The 16,150-nt window shown below is 38.8% G+C and overlaps 1 protein-coding gene across 3 annotated transcripts in view; it reads right to left on the reverse strand.

Moving 5' to 3' along the window:
- The window catches only part of adcy7 (adenylate cyclase 7), a 66,808-nt gene that overhangs the window by 16,343 nt on the left and 34,315 nt on the right, over nt 1–16,150 (reverse strand). For all 3 annotated transcript variants that reach the window (XM_042482409.2, XM_042482359.2, XM_042482306.2), the window contains exons 3-11: nt 13,949–14,146; nt 13,319–13,483; nt 11,906–12,055; nt 7,791–7,951; nt 4,079–4,190; nt 3,570–3,697; nt 2,860–3,018; nt 1,299–1,431; nt 360–548 (exon numbers count right to left, since the gene is read on the reverse strand). In XM_042482409.2, the coding sequence (XP_042338343.2) occupies nt 360–548; nt 1,299–1,431; nt 2,860–3,018; nt 3,570–3,697; nt 4,079–4,190; nt 7,791–7,951; nt 11,906–12,055; nt 13,319–13,483; nt 13,949–14,146 (1,395 nt within the window). The remainder of the gene's footprint in view (nt 1–359; nt 549–1,298; nt 1,432–2,859; nt 3,019–3,569; nt 3,698–4,078; nt 4,191–7,790; nt 7,952–11,905; nt 12,056–13,318; nt 13,484–13,948; nt 14,147–16,150) is intronic.

The raw sequence follows: 16,150 nt of genomic DNA on the forward strand, positions 1-16,150 counted from the left end.
GACAACACTCACCCAATAAGAATGCATGATGATGTGAGTGCTAAAGGCAAAACCCACTGAAACTCAACATATCCAACTGTTTCCTTTGAGAAACACTTGAACCTCTACCAGGAAAATGATTACCATTATTCATGGTGTGCATTTGCTTTTCTTATTGACACCTCAAACACTTTACAGGTATTCATCAGAAAAACTATAACATCAGAACATCAATTTACAGCAGAGTTTACAGCCTAATGCTTGTCTAAAGCTTTTAACAACCTACAGCAAAGCCATACCTTGTACCTGTATTTAATCTTAAATATTCAGAGGGGTAGTTAATGACTGCCTTAAAAACAACAAAACAATCATCTGCTTACCTTGAAGCGTGTCTTGCCGTTGACAATAGCATCTGGGGTGAAGCCCTCTCGGCTCTGAAGGTGCGCAAAAGGCTTGACGGCCCCCCAAGATTCCAGGTAACGGGTCATACGCACGGATGCTCTCATCTTCAGACCATCATTAACTCTAGGTTTAGGCACAGTACGGCTGTTCGATGACGGGTCCTTCGACTTAAAATACAAACAGACACAACAACATTTACAGCATACTGTGGCCATTTAGTGGAAGCTCAGAGAGAAATGCATTCCTAAATCATAAAAGTCATTAGAAAGCATTCAGGGATTGCGTACTCCCGCTGAGACTGTGCAATCTTCTTAATTTGGTGATGAAAGTTTTCAAACTGGATCTGGATCAAGTTTTGCCGGAGTTTCAAAATGTATTCCATCCAATTCTGCACGATTGCTGAGAGCTGGTATGCACGTGGGTCACCTAAATTTGACTGCAAGTGCAGAATGTATTGGAAGAGTTTTATGTACTAAATCTGGGAGAGAGTAGGGAATTTGAAGGCAGTGATGATAACAAAATGTTTGGCCCAAAAAATATAAATAGCAAAAAAATATTTATGCTGTATTTGTGTGCAACTTATACTGATAAATCAATTCACAACCTAACAATTTAGAAATCTAGGAAAAAAAGGCACTAGCTCGTGTGTCTCATGGTTCTTCAATCAGTATGGTGATAAATAAAACATTTCCAAAATTATGATTGTTTTGAAAGCATATTACAGTAAACATATCTACCATGATTTCTAGCATTTTGACAACCACACAAAAAAGTATGGTTATCTGACATGTAGCAAACAGTGTAATATGTCTCATTATCATACAAACAAATATGTAAAAAAGCACATAGACAAGCACAAAGACATTATCTTTCCTTCATAATGTGGATTTTCAAAGAAAGACGAATAGAGAACTCACCCGTGGATCAATGACCAGGTAGGTTCGAACATTGAGCTCTTTAAGGTAGGGGTCCCTGAGGTGGCCGTTGCCATCTTCCACCTCATAAGCCTTGTTGAGGTGCTTCAGAGTCGCCTCTGTGATGTGAACGCGTCTGAGGGAGTAAAGAAAGAGCAGCAGAAAGAATGAAATACTTAATATGATATATTTAAATTCATTGTTTATTTGTTACAATGACACATTCATTATTATGATTGCTCTCTTAAATAATGTTTAAATTTTACTTTTTGTATAAAATTTATCGGTATCATTACGTCCACAATGTCTCCTTCCTTAATTTAAAATTCAGTCAGTCAGTCATTTTCTGTAACCGCTTGTCCTCGTAAGGGTCGCGGGGGGGGCGCTGGAGCCAATCCCAGCTGACGGGCGGAAGGCGGGGTACACCCTGGACAGGTCGCCAGACTATCGCAGGGCCGACACATATAGACAGACAACCATACACGCTCACAGTCACACCTAAGGGCAATTTAGAGTCACCAATCAACCTGAGCTGCACGTCTTTGGACTGTGGGAGGAAGCCGGAGACCCCGGAGAGAACCCACGCAGACACGGGGAGAACATGCAAACTCCCTTAATTTAAAATTAAAAATGAAAAATTAAGAATCCTTTTTCCAAAAGAAAACATCCATCCCTGTCAAACAGAACATTTACAATATCTTATTATAAAAAAAGCAGAATATTACTGAGTATCCAGGGTTACACTAGGCATGTGACATGTAAAATGAACAATGGAATCAGTCTGATGTAATTCATTTTTATCAGACCTGCATTGTGTATCACTCCCTGCAAGTAAGTGAACCCAAACATTTCCTTGTGCAACTTAGTTGCTTAAAGTAAAAAGTGATTTTTCTTTAGTCTTGTAAAAGCCAATAATTTTGCTGATATTGCATCACATAATTTTCAGTTGGTGCCTGGTAATATTACATTATAAAAAATGCTGAAATTTAAATATGAGCGCATAAACATGAACATGGAACTGAACATTGTTAATGTTCCGGTTTTTAAATATATTTATTTGTTAAAGTAACTTCCATACCTAAATTCAAAAATATTCAGCTATTGTTTGATGGGCTGGCTTATTCGATTTCTCATGCTCAAAGTAAACTAATTACAGGTCTATGAAACAACATGTATTGTCATCTAACATTGAGTTAGGACAGATTGACAGGTGACAAACTGGAGAAAGTCAAACCTGTGGCGGCATTCATAAAAATGATTCATCACAAGATCTTAACCTAACTGAAAACCTAAAGGAGATGTGTTTGACAGCCCTCTCCTCCGTCATCATCAAAGGACCAAGTGAGAGAGTATATTTTGGAAGAATGGCGTTCATCCCTCCAGTAGAGATCCAGTGAAGCTGATCTGGTGGCATGTGGTGGCCCAACACCTAACTAAGACACTTTACGTTGAGTTTTCCTGTATCATAGTCTATTTCTGTGTAAAGCAATATGACAATATGACACATACAGTACATGTCCATAAAAGGCAATGAAACTCATGATACAAACGGACTACAACCTACCCTGGAAGGCCTCCTGACTCCATGTGATTGGCCAGCGTGACATCATGTGACCACACGTCAAACTGCCACTTGCGAAGGCCGATGACACCGCAGAGCACATTGCCCGAGTGAACACCCACTCGCATGTTGATATCGACTCCTGTGGCCTCCCGTACCTGTCTGGAGGAGTTTCACAGATATACTAAAGGCTCAGTGTTGTTAAAGGTTGTTGTAGATCACACTTTAAGGCACATTAATAGTCTGAGCACGACATCACAATATCGTCTACGTTACTTTCATATGTGTCTATGTAAAGCTCTTTAGTCTGTCTCTGTGTGTCAGTAGTTCTACTCTTAACACCTAATTAAAAATCATCATCTACTAGAGCAGGGTTAACATCGACTCAGACTTTCCTACTGTTGTGATACAATCTTTAAAACGACACGTCCTTTTCCACATGTCAAATTCTAAGCATTACTGTACTTTTTTTTTTTTAGCTAAGACAAACGGTGCTTCCCTAAACTCAAGACATGACTGAGAATGACTCAGCCTAGTTTCCATCATTATAGACACACCATGCTTTTCTCTGAGAAGTTCCAGAAATAGCTTGTAATAAACATTATTTATACAGTTTATCTCAAAACTAAGTGTGCTTATCACATCTCTTTATAGAGTTAAATTCTGTACTGTGTTTCAATCAGGGTTGAGGGTGATGGTTGGCACAAACTCACTTGATGGCTTCACACATGTCCAGGCCCATTTTGACACAGTTCTTGGCGTGTTTAGGCAGAGAGACCGGCAGCCCCGACACACAGTAGTAGCAGTCTCCAAGGATCTTGATTCTCATACACTCATTTTCCTAAAAGGAATGAGAATGAAACCTGCTCACTTTTTACAACCAGGCAAATACTCAAAATTGTCTCCTGGCAACACAATATGTGGTTAAGCAGATAGACAGGATATGAATGTACACAAGCCAACACATGGGAGCCAATCAATACACCCACAGTCTTGTATTTCTGAGCTTTAAGTGCCTTGGTTGTAGCTTGATAAGCAGAGATTGTTTCCTTGTTCAGCTGCCTCAAACTAGATTTTCCCAGCCTGCATGAGGGTTAATAGAAGTCTCCACTACTCTATTTTTTATATTATTACTGCTACACTCTCCAAAAGAGGTAAATTTAAGCTTTAAACATCAGTGTTCTTGGAAATAATGACGTAAAGAAATTCTAAATGATCTCACCTTTGCAATTTGGTCAAACTTGCCAAACAGTTCGTTGAGCATAATGACCAGCTCTTTTGGAGAACAGTCACTGGCCAATCGGGTAAAGCCAACAATGTCCGCATATAGAATACTGAAAAAAAGAAATGATACAATAAGACGTTAACTCATATATAGGCCTAATGCATGAATCGCGTGTATCCACAGATTTAATCTTAAACTATGCGTGTAAATAAATGAAGAGCTTCTGTGGCATTCACCCACACTTGTGCACTTCCTGCTTGTTTTTAGGTAGGATCAAAATTTAAGATTAGGCCAATACACACAAAAGCCAACTTGCATTTTGTGCTATGATATATTGATAATGAGGAAGCAAAACACATGAAAACATATCTATAACAATTTATTCATTTCATGATTTCAAATGTAAACACTTATTAAAATGATTAGGTCAAGCCTAAATGATACAATTATACCAATATGCCCACGTGCACACACACACAAACACACACCCATGCGCTCCCCCATAATGGACAGTTTGGTGTGTATTTGTTTGGATGACGGTTTTGCTGGAGAAGGGTGGCTTATAGGTAATTGTTAGAGTACAACAGAATTTTCATAAGTTTGCATAGTTAAATTTCAACATGAATCCACCTAATTCAGATGATGCTATCTGCTTCTACCGTGGCTTATGATGTCACTTACCAACCTTCAAACCCAGCAGGAGGTGGACTATGACCAGACAATGACGTGCACTCATTGTCTTATTTTGTCAGAGTTTAACATTGGCTGTCAAATGTCAGCGGTTTATTGGTTTGCAGTTGCACATGGCAGATAAGTCTGCGCTCTCATATGGGTTTATTGGGGCATTTCCCTATGCTTATTGCCAGTTGCCTTGCACTAGCATCAATTTCAGGAATCCCGAATTCTTATTTTCCTCTTATTGCTTTGTGCAAAAACAAACACAAAAGAAAAATAAGAAAACATCCATGTATTAGCCCCAGTGTCTACTCTCAAATGTAAAATATCACCAGTCTTGTACGTAGCATTTGCAACAGTTGTAACTGCAGAATCTGAAGGAAAGAAGAAAAAGAAACCTACTAGAGCCCAAAACAGTGCTCTCAGGTTTGATTTATGACATTGCAACACAATAGATAAATGAGAAATGGCAAAATATAGAAACTATGTAACTTCTGTCTATTTTTAAATGCTATGTGAGTTACATTTCCAGGCTATTAACAAAAAAAAAAATAATATTGGGAGATCATCATTCTGTGTGTTTTCAATCTGTCGCTAAACTTTACAAACTGACATGGATCACCTGGATGCTCTGGTAGCATTCGACCAGTGTGAAATGCACTGGAACATGCTCAGGACCGTGAAGCTTATACCATTTGTCTCCTTAAAATTTGGGCCTGATTTTCTCTGCACAGGCTTGTCTGCCCATTATGACCCATTACAACCATTACAACGCCTGAATTGGAATGTAGGATTTCAAGCAAAATAAGCTCCAGACCATCCTTCCATTAACCTCTGCCAGACCTAATCAGTGACCGATTAAGAAGCCTGTCTGGTTCGACGCTGAATCACAGCTTAGCCATCATTAAAGCTGCCGGTCAGCAGTCCACAAAGGGACACTGATATCTCAACTGACCTCTGAAAGACCCACCAGCTGGAAGTTTGGCAAAATCCCAACCTACACAGAGCACCTGACCGGCCTGCCCGTTTAAGCACGTCTGGCTACAGTGGGAACTGAAATTCTAACCATTGCAATGTAAGCCTCAGTGAACACTATATCCATCTCAGTGAACTGCAGGACGTGTCAGCAAGTGTGCTGAATGCTATGCATGTAAATTACTGCGTGATTGGGATATATTTAATTTGACTTTGAGATGAGGCTCACATATTTTCAAACTGTGTGTGACACAATTATTAACAGAGCACTACATGTGGACTGTTGCATGAATTTTACTTGCAATTACCACATCTGGCCGAGGCTGATTACTGGCACTAGCTAGTTAAAAGTTGCAGCCTGGCCTGATTTCAACTACCCGTCTGCTGACCAGCAGAGGGACACAGACCCTGCACCTGTCCCATTGCCTGACTGGGGATGGCCAGGTGTTTCATGAGACAGACAACACAGTTAATAGCTGGTCTGACTGGGGTAATTATAGGGATAGGTCAAGGCTGCAGCCTATCATTCAACACCATCTCACTAAATGAACATGGCAGCAAACATGACAGATGTCGTCACAATGACCTCTTGATTAGCACCAAGAGTTAAGTGTCTAAACAACCTTCTGAAAGACAAGACAAACTTAGTCGGGGCGCCTGGTGGCTCAGTGGATAGAGCGGTGCCCCAGGTACAGAGGTTGTGTCCTTGCTGCAGCAGCCGCAGGTTCTACTCCGGCCTTGGCTCTCTCTCTTTCCACAGAAACTTCCCCAATTTTAATCATTTTCTGTACATTTTGAGCCAGTATTCATTTTTTCAGATGTGAAATTACACTATAAAATCAGAGTGCCAACACTACCCCGCCCCCCCACCCCCAAAAAATGTGTAAAAAACCCAATGAAGCTAAATAAGCCACAGCTAAGCTTTTTTCCAGTGTTTCCAATGTTCCACTTCAGAAACACCATAATGCATTAACCTTAATGAGGTAAGGCAGAGGCTGTGTCTGCATTTATCCCAAATTTAAAAAAAAAAAAAAAAGAGCTGGTGAGCCATCTGCCAAAGTTCAGTTTAGGCTGACCCAATATCTGTCAGCACTTGCTAAATTAATGAAACCCCCATAAAACAAAAGAGCTGTAACTGGGTCACTGTTCTGAAAACAAACAGACGTACTAATCCCCATCATTATGAGACGTGGTCAGAGAAATCAGCTTTTTGTGTGCACTTTTTTTGCTTTTGTGGTTGGACTATGTTTTATGAAGTGTTGCGCAAAGAAAAAGTAGAAATATAAGTTTCCCTGAGAATTACTGAGGATTTAAAAAATGCAAAAACAGATGAAGCAGACAGATTGGGAAATTAAATCAGTCTAATTAAAGAACTTGCAAGAGCTAGCATGCTTCATGAATTCAGAGGTCAAAAGTCAAGAATAAAAATGTTCTCCGTTATGTTGCTGGTTAGGAAACAGGTTTGTCTGTCATAGTTTACTAATCGTAACATATCTTAAGTTACATTTTCACAAATTTGATCGTTTATTCTGGTCTGAGAATCTGACTCAAATCTGTCGCAAATTGTTCAGGCCATAGACACTTACAAAATCTCAGACAGGATGGTCAATATACATCCACTGATAATTTGTAAAAAAAAAAAAAAAAAATCATTAATATGCAGAACAACATTTGAATGTTTTTGCACAATCAATATTTATTTATTGTAAATTATATCTGCACTAATGTGTATTACTGAGACATATTTTTATACTTTTTACATGAAATGTATTGCTGTCGTTTTTTATTTTATGTTTTTAATGTTCTTAGGGTATGTCTTTTATGTATTTTATGGTGAAACTGAAGGCAGAGTTTCACATTTGTGGACAATCAAGTTTCCGTATTCATATTCGTTTGTCCTCAAAAGGTCACAATGGCTTTTTACCATTAAGTGAATGGTATGGTGAGTACATAAAGACATGAATGAAGAGGTGATCCTTTGTAACAATGGCTCTTAAATGATCAGCACATCTAAAACTCTATGGCCTTCCATGTATTTTGAGTTAGTTTGTGGTTGTACCTGACATTCTCGTGCCTCTTGACATAAAGACTGTGGAAGTTGTTATCTTTGACCAGTCGCTGTTGTTCTTCTTTGTCTTTACAGTCTTGCAAGCGCTCCATGATTGCCAGCTTCATCTTCATGGAGATGTAGACTGGCAGCACAGACTGCAGCAGGTTCTCCTGCAAACACACGCACACACACACACAATTAGTTACTGTACATAACTGAAAAGTGATCCAGACAATGTGGCTTATTCGACTGTCACACATGTAAAGTGATGAGTGGTAAATCCGTGAAATGAAAATGTTAGACCTCAAGCACAACAGCTCAGACTTCGAAGCCCACCTCATCAGCATCTCACTTTTTAATATCCAGCAAAGAATTTTTGTTTCACAAAGCTTCACAGTTTTGCTCACCTGATCAGTGAACAATGAGGGGTTTTTTTTGTATTTCATGTGCCCGTCTCTTCTTCTATGTGACTGCTGTAGGTACACCACAGAACTAGCACCTATCTGTATCTGTGGTGGCCCCATTAGTGCTTCAGTTCTGTCCCCACATCCTTAAGCTTTTAAGTGGCGTTCAGAGCAGATGTGGTTTATAAAGGAATGTGGTCGTGCCAAATAAATCAAATCTCTATATCACTATGCTGCCATGAAAGCTAAATGATGGTTAACATGAGTGGAGGACTACTTCACATTGCGTTAGCACGGGTATACACAACATTCAGTAAAAAACATCACTGGAGTCAGTCTGCCACAATAGTCAGAGGCTGAGGAGTGTTTAAAGTTCAATGGCTTGATGAAGACAAGAATCTGAACAGGCAACTTCTCAAGAAATTATTAATCCCTCTTCCAATCGCCAGAGGAGCATCAGGTGAGATCACCTGACTAGGCTTGTTGCGTCAAGTTAGTAGAGTAAACTTCACTGTCCTCAAGGGGAAATTTGTCTGGCGCACAGTGCTACACATTGCTTTTTAAACATGGAAGCATCTCAGAATACAAGAGACATTTGATGCTGACAGCACAACAGACCTGTACGAATTAAAGTGTTAAGTGCCTGTGTATTTATTGCACATTGTTCTGTTGCACCAAAATTTAGCATTAGAATTTAGGCAGCTTGATGGAGGCTGGAACAAACAATGGCTTCCAGCGCTTTGATTTGCACTTTGGCACATGGAGTTTTCTTCCTGATAGTGGAGTTTTGTATTCAGATAAGAGAAGATGTTGAGAGTCCCAAATGATTTTTGTTGCTAGTTTCATAACTGCCAGTTTCTTCATATTCTTTCTTCCCTTTTGCCTTCATAGTTATTTTGTGGATGCTGGCAGGCCTGCATTTCAGCTGCACCATTAGGTCGCCAAAGCATGCTGTAATTCTGTATCTAATAATGCTCCCTTGGACTGCCCAGCACAACATCAGCGTGATCCGACTGCTCACGCCATACAACCTCATTCACCTATGAAAGTGCAGTCCATGCTGCAGTCTGTTGCAAGTTGTCGCTTGTCAAATTCATGATACAGTCCCCACAAAGTGTTTTAGAATGAACTAGTTGATGTAAATAGATATGGGTGCATGAGGTGAAACAAATATATAAGAAATTTTACGATATGAAACTAAGGTTTCTGTTTGGATGATCTTGTCTGCCAACAGTTAATATTTTGCTTTAGAACTGTGCTTAACAAAAGGTCTATTAATTTCTCATGTAAAAGTGTACTGAACCATACAACCTTTAGAGTCACTAACTTGTACTTCAGTCAATAAAATCTGGATTTTTTTTTTTTAGTCTCGCCTTTGCTCAAGGTAGGTCAGGTGCGGTGAGGAGTGTGTATGTGAACAGTTATGTTCAATTCAGTTCATTCATTTCTATTACAGTGATCTTCAAAGGGGATTTAGATCTGGGCTTCAGTCAGGCCACCTGACAACATCCACATTCTTGTTTTCAAGCCGTTCCAAGGTTCATTTGGCTGTAGACTCCAGGTCACTCTACTGTCTTCTAATATACTAAAAACAACAACTGGAGAATCTGCTGCGTATTGCTCCATGTATCGATCCTTTTTTCTTTTGCACGCCAACAGAGCTAAAAACACCACCTTTGGCTACCACCACCGCACTCTGGCTATTTACTTTTCATTAGACCGCAGGATCTTTCGCTTTAACATGTCAGAATTTTCCATGTGGCTCTTTGCAAAAGCCAAGTGTGCTGTCACAAGCTAAATTTGATTTCCCTGGAGAGTTTCTGGACATCCTCCAGGTTGTACAGACATCTCCCAAGAATAAAATTGCACCTTAACTTAATTTGGAGTGTTATTGCAAAGAGGAGAATGTGTTTTGACTAAAAGCATTCCACTTTTGATTAATTTTTAAAGGAACTAAAATAAATATATACATTTTAATTGACATTTCGAGTTTTGGTGCGCCAAGAAAAAACGAAAAAATCAAAATGTAATATTTTTTTAAAATCAGGTTGTAATGACACAAAATGTGGAAGAGGTCAAAAGGGCAGTGGATCTTGTGCATACGTGTGTTTCTGTCCATCTGTTAGAATAAGTTTGTAAAGTTGCTCTATTGTGCTGCAACCTAAACTGCTCCTGTTCACTCTGGATGACCTTTTACAGGGTTCAAATGACCCTTTTATAGTTTCACACTGAGTCCGTCCAAAACACAAAAACTCACCTCTCAAAAAGTGGCCTTTGTATAGATGATGGGGGGGGGGGCAACTGCAGAAGGTGTCACATTGGCTGTTATAATGTAATCCATTAGTCTTTTATTCCTGACATATTTTAAATATGGGAAAAAAATGTGCTCTGACCAAATGAATGCAGTGACATACTTTACTTTGATTTATGGGAAAGCAGTTAGTGGCGAAGGGTCAGCAGAGTTTAAAAGAATCTCATTAGCATTGGTTCCAAAGGGGCGTGCTAACGTCACAAACAACACTAAATAACATTTTTGACGTCGCTTGCACACTGCCAAAAACCATTTCAGGAGGAACACACTGGACTCACTCCTGCTGAAATGAATGTGGGAACACAATGTGAGTTCCACATTGGTTCCCCATTTGGAACGGTCTTGGATCTTGCCCCACCATGCTATTATGTCCCCGTTCTCTTTGGCTGTCTTTCTGCACCGGGCTCCCCTTTTTTTTCAGCCCCAATTCAACAACAACGGGAGGTTTAAATGTTAACTATTATATCATTCCTTTCTGTCCTGCTAGGCAACACAACAGCTTCCCTGTCAGCACGTTTTATGTCCCGCACTAAGCAACGGTCATTACAAATGACAAAAGGGCGAACATTTGTTTTAGAAATGCCTCTGAAGTCGAAGCAAGTCAGCACAGATGCATCTAATTTAAAAGGCATCACAGGAAGATCTAATTTGAAAAGGATTTGTTAGTCGCAATGAAAACATCCACGGCAGAGTCAACATGAGGCCAGCCAAGGGCAAAGCTTAAAGATGAAATAAAATTATAAAGAGGCAATAACAATTGCCAACTAGCTATTTTCATTATGTGTCTGTAATGTCTGTTTTTTACATTCAGTGAGGATACTGGAGTACTGATGCAGAAGAACAAAAGGTATTAAAATGCTCATCACAGCATTGTGAACATTTTTCCTCTCAGTCTAGTTGGTAGTATGTCAATCCTAATTTTTTAATAAGAAAATACTGCATTGTTTCTCCTCTCTTTGTGATTCTATAATGAATAACAGATAATACATGATGAGAGTGTGTGTGTGACTGTAGTGTGGGCCTAATTTGTTCAAATGTGTGTGACGGGAGGTGCCCATTTAATCATCCTAAAGTCACACAGACTGAAATGCACTCTGCTATTTATAATTTGACACATTTTTTATATTTATATCAAAAGTAGACTGTAATTTTTGTATATGTTTAATGAAGCTTTACCATTTGTTTCTTAATGCATGTGTTGATTGTTGCAGAGGTGGGTGTTTTGGTTTACACAAGTGTATAAACCATACTTGAGAACACTTACAATAATGTAGTGAGCCAAGCTATAAAAAGGCTTTGGTAATGTACTGTAGACTTTCATATTTAATGGTCATTTCTTAGACAGAGCAACTATTTCTTTGTGCCATTCATCGTAAACTCATCTTTGGCAGCTAGTGCATTACACTGACCTGTTGTCTCTTTTCTATCTCCAGCTTCATCCGCATGCTCAGGCACCTCAGGGTGTCTTGAAAGGTCTGCCTCAGGGTTTTCTCCATCAGGACCTTATGAAAGGCTCCCACCACACTGCCACACAGAAACACCACTGCATTGGACAGCAGCTACAGAAACAGACACAGTAGCAGATGTTAGACCTCAAATAAAAACACTAACACGTGCGCGCGCGCACACACACACACACACACACACACACACACATATATAAAAGGTTATATAAATCTGATCTAAAAAGGTTAGATCAGATTTTTTTAACATTGAGGTTGCATTTGGTATCCATAGTCACCAACAGGAGATGGCAGTCGGCACGCTGCCAGTTTGAAGAGGCAGAACTAATTTTAGCCATCTAATAAAGGCCTACCAAAAAAAAAAAAAAAAAAATCATTATCAGTTCCAGTGTATGCTATATTAAGAATGTTTCTTCACCATGTAGTCAGATGGTCCTTTTTGATGGTAAACTAAAGCAGTTGTCTGTGCTCTCTGAAAAGCCTCCTCCTCCTCCTTTGACAAAAACATTAACATTACCTTGACAGACATGGCGGTTGCTGATCTACCACTTCCTCAATAGGTTAGTTAGATTGTGTTATTGTGTAACTTTGGTAGATTCACACTGACCGTTTAAATGTCAAACTCACACAATAACACAAACAAACAAACTGATCGAGGCAGCTGTAGACCAGCAGCTCCCAAAGTTGTAGACGAAAAATGACTATTTTGTTAAAGGAGTCTGGTGGCTTTGAAAAACGCATAGATAACGGCTTAGAATGACCGCTGTGAAGGTCTGTCTGATGTCACAGTAAAGTGGTGAAAATATTCAAAATATAGCGCATATTTAAACTGATTTTTTTCTCTTTTTTGTTTAAGTGGAACTTGTTTTAGGTGGCTAAAATATATTTGCCTGCTTCTCCAATCTGAGAGCAAACTGACAGCTGTATTACTGTTAGTAATACATTGTCTGAAGTACGTCAAAAAATATGAACTATCAATACACACATTTTGTGTGTTAATGTTTACCTTTACTGTTACAATGTATATATATAAATGTGTGTCTGTCTATGGTTGTTTATCACAATATTCAGAGTCTTCCAATACATTCACAGATGAGTCCGATATAGGGGTTTATATACCATGTAATCTCGTAAAACAACATAACATAAAATGTAACATATCATTTTTTGCATAAATTTAATGGTAAACAATGTTCACACAAAGAAAGCTGAACTGCATCTTTAATGGGGAGATAACATTGGCCTTATACATAACCCGTATTGGCTTGAAGACTCGAACACACACAGCTGCAGACTGATAAATTGGCATACAGAAACATTTTTACAAGATAATGACATTTGTTATCCAACTGATATTACCTGGTTGGCAAGGTAAGGAGGGGGTTTCTTTTCGTAAATGGTGAGGCGCACAGTGAGGACCATGATGTGGGACAGTGAGGAGATGACGCTCAGTACCACAGCGTACCACAACTGGAATGGCAGCATGGTGTACACGGTGAAGATGATGAAGAGGAAGAAAGGCACCTGGAAACATAATGTTTGAAATATTGTCATTATTATTTGAATTAAGTTACCTTTGGTGTGACAAATAAATCCAATTCTACTAAATGCTGCGTTCATTTACCTTGAAGAATAATTGTAGAAAAGGAGTTGTATGTTGTTCTATCTCTATGCCTGTATTTTGTGAAATGAGGTATAAGTGATATGTACTGCATAACACTACTATAGACCTGTCATTAGCAAAAACAAATTATAGACATACACACAAAAAAACAATATTAAATGATTTAAGTTTTTTTTTTTTTTTTAATTATCTGTCATCCAAATACTAGGGATGAGAACTATTTAATATTACAGCTTAGACCTAAAATATAAAGAAAATAGCTCTAGTGTTTAAGATTTCCATGCCTTTTGAGGATCATATTATAAAAGTCACTTGCAGCAAAAAAAAAAAAGGTAACCTTAATGTGACCCTGGCTGGGAGGTTACCTGGTCCCAAGGTAGAATGATGGGGCCACTGAAGATGAAGGTGTAGCCCATGGTGAGGTGTGTGGCCCACACAATGAGGCCCAGCAGATGCCTCCATCGCTGTGAGAGCATCTCCGTGCACACGAGCACAAACACGGTCAGAAACACACACAGGCTGCCGCTCACCACGCTCACAAAGGCGCAGTGATCCTTTGCATTCTGCTCCAGCAGCAAAAAAAAAAAAAGGAAAAGGAAATGACACAATGGAATTTTATACAGTACTGTATACATAAGTCACATTACAATTATTCTGTCAGTTACGGTGTCAGCAGACAGATAACATAAAGACAGATAGATAAACAGACAGATAAACAGATAAAATTTTTATAAATATTTTTTAAGCCAACATTAAAAGTAACAAAGAGACAATGCAGTTGCTGAACTGAGAAGCAACTACGTACATCAGTCAAAACTGCTGCAAGCCACACCCTCAAACAAGACTACTGGTTTTAATCAACACCTTTACCAGTCTCAACAAAAACAGGCTTCTCTAAATTGGTATACTGCAGAGCAATTGTATTTTTTTGTATGCAGAGACTGTTAGATATTCTTGCCATCACTCTGTATATACATTAGAATCTACCATCAAATTAATTAAATGCTTGCGCAACTTCCCCTCTTATAAGTAGTTTATTTCTTGTGTTTCCGGCTAATTAAGCTTTTAAAAGTTGGCCTGAGGTTTAAGACTCATTCAAGATGCTCCTGAGAGCCACCAATATTTATCAGCCTTGAGGCTAATGTCGGAGTTTTCTCTGAAAATCTGCATCTGCATCATGTCTACTATACAGAGAGAAGCAAGCATGAGGGCAAAAGATCCTGTCTATTTGTGCACGTGTGTGTGTGAAACTATATTTGCATGTTTGTTTGTGTAAATATCTGTGTGTGTGTGTGTGTGTGTGTGTTGTGCATGTAAACATATGCATGAAAGCAACAACCTCCAGTGCATTCCAACTCCCCTACCATTAATAATGCCAGAAAACCTTTAGTACATCCCAATACATATTACGTCAAAGGCAGTATGCCAAAAATACAATATAATAGCAATATAATACAACTGCATCCGGCTGAGTTTTGCAGTATGCAAATCATCTTTTCTTTTTTAAAAGTTTTTTTATTGTTGTGAATATAATAATTTAACTTATAAGTTTAAAGTACATACATTAAGTAACAACAGCAGAGCTCTCTGGGTTGACCTTTGGTGAATGGAGCTTTTTGTATTTTGAGTGTAATGATAAGAACTTTGTTTGAGAACTATGCTTACAAAGGCTTATTAATTTCTCATTTAAACAGGTAGTTTCTGCTGTTCTGTTGCCTTCCAAATCACAATACTCTTTACTCACAATAGTCTAAATACTTTTTCTTTTACTTCAGAATTCATACTATGGACTGCAATGGATATGTGAAGGCACAATGTTATGATGAAGTAATGTGACTCAATTGTATGCATATTCCATGCAACAGGATGTAATTTGTAAGGGCAGCTGCAGTATGTACTCAAAGTAAAAAGAAAAAGTATGTGACTAAGAACGCAGGTTATGTTTGTCCAAGTGCACATGTGTAAATAAATGTGAGATTGTCTTGGCCTGAGTGGGAGAGAGAGTGGGTGTTGGAGGGAGAGCACAAGAGAAAACAAGGGGTTAAAAGACAGCTCAAGAGTGAGAGACAGACGCACATAGTCAGTGTTAATAGATCTCTGCTCAGAGAAGGCCATCTCTGCATTGTATGTTGAGCTTTCTGGTTACCATGGCAGCATCGGAAAAGGCCAGATCTCAACTAAAGCACTTTCTACTCCCTATGTAGCTGTGGGTCTTGACAAAACCTTTTTTGTAGGCGGAAAAAGAGCAATTATTCTATATGAATATGAGCTAAAATCTACAAGAAGAGATACAGCTGTAATTTTCAACACATGGCACTAAAAGGTTCTCATGAAACAAAATGTGCCCTTCTATAGTACTTGCATATTTTTCATGTATTTATGTCTGCAGTGTCAGCAGGATCTTACTGGTACAAAGCTTTATATTTATTGTGTGTTGTGTGCTATATGTCCATTGCTGTTACACTAAATGGCTTTGTTACTGTTTCTGCCAGCATAATGTATTCCTGCAGTAATGTTACCAGGGAGAGATTCTGACAGCTTTAAACACCGCATTTGTGTTGTTACTA

This window comes from Plectropomus leopardus, chromosome 1, assembly GCF_026936395.1.
Source record: "Plectropomus leopardus strain MGB_pleo_1.0 chromosome 1, ASM2693639v1, whole genome shotgun sequence".
Lineage (NCBI taxonomy): Eukaryota > Metazoa > Chordata > Actinopteri > Perciformes > Serranidae > Plectropomus > Plectropomus leopardus.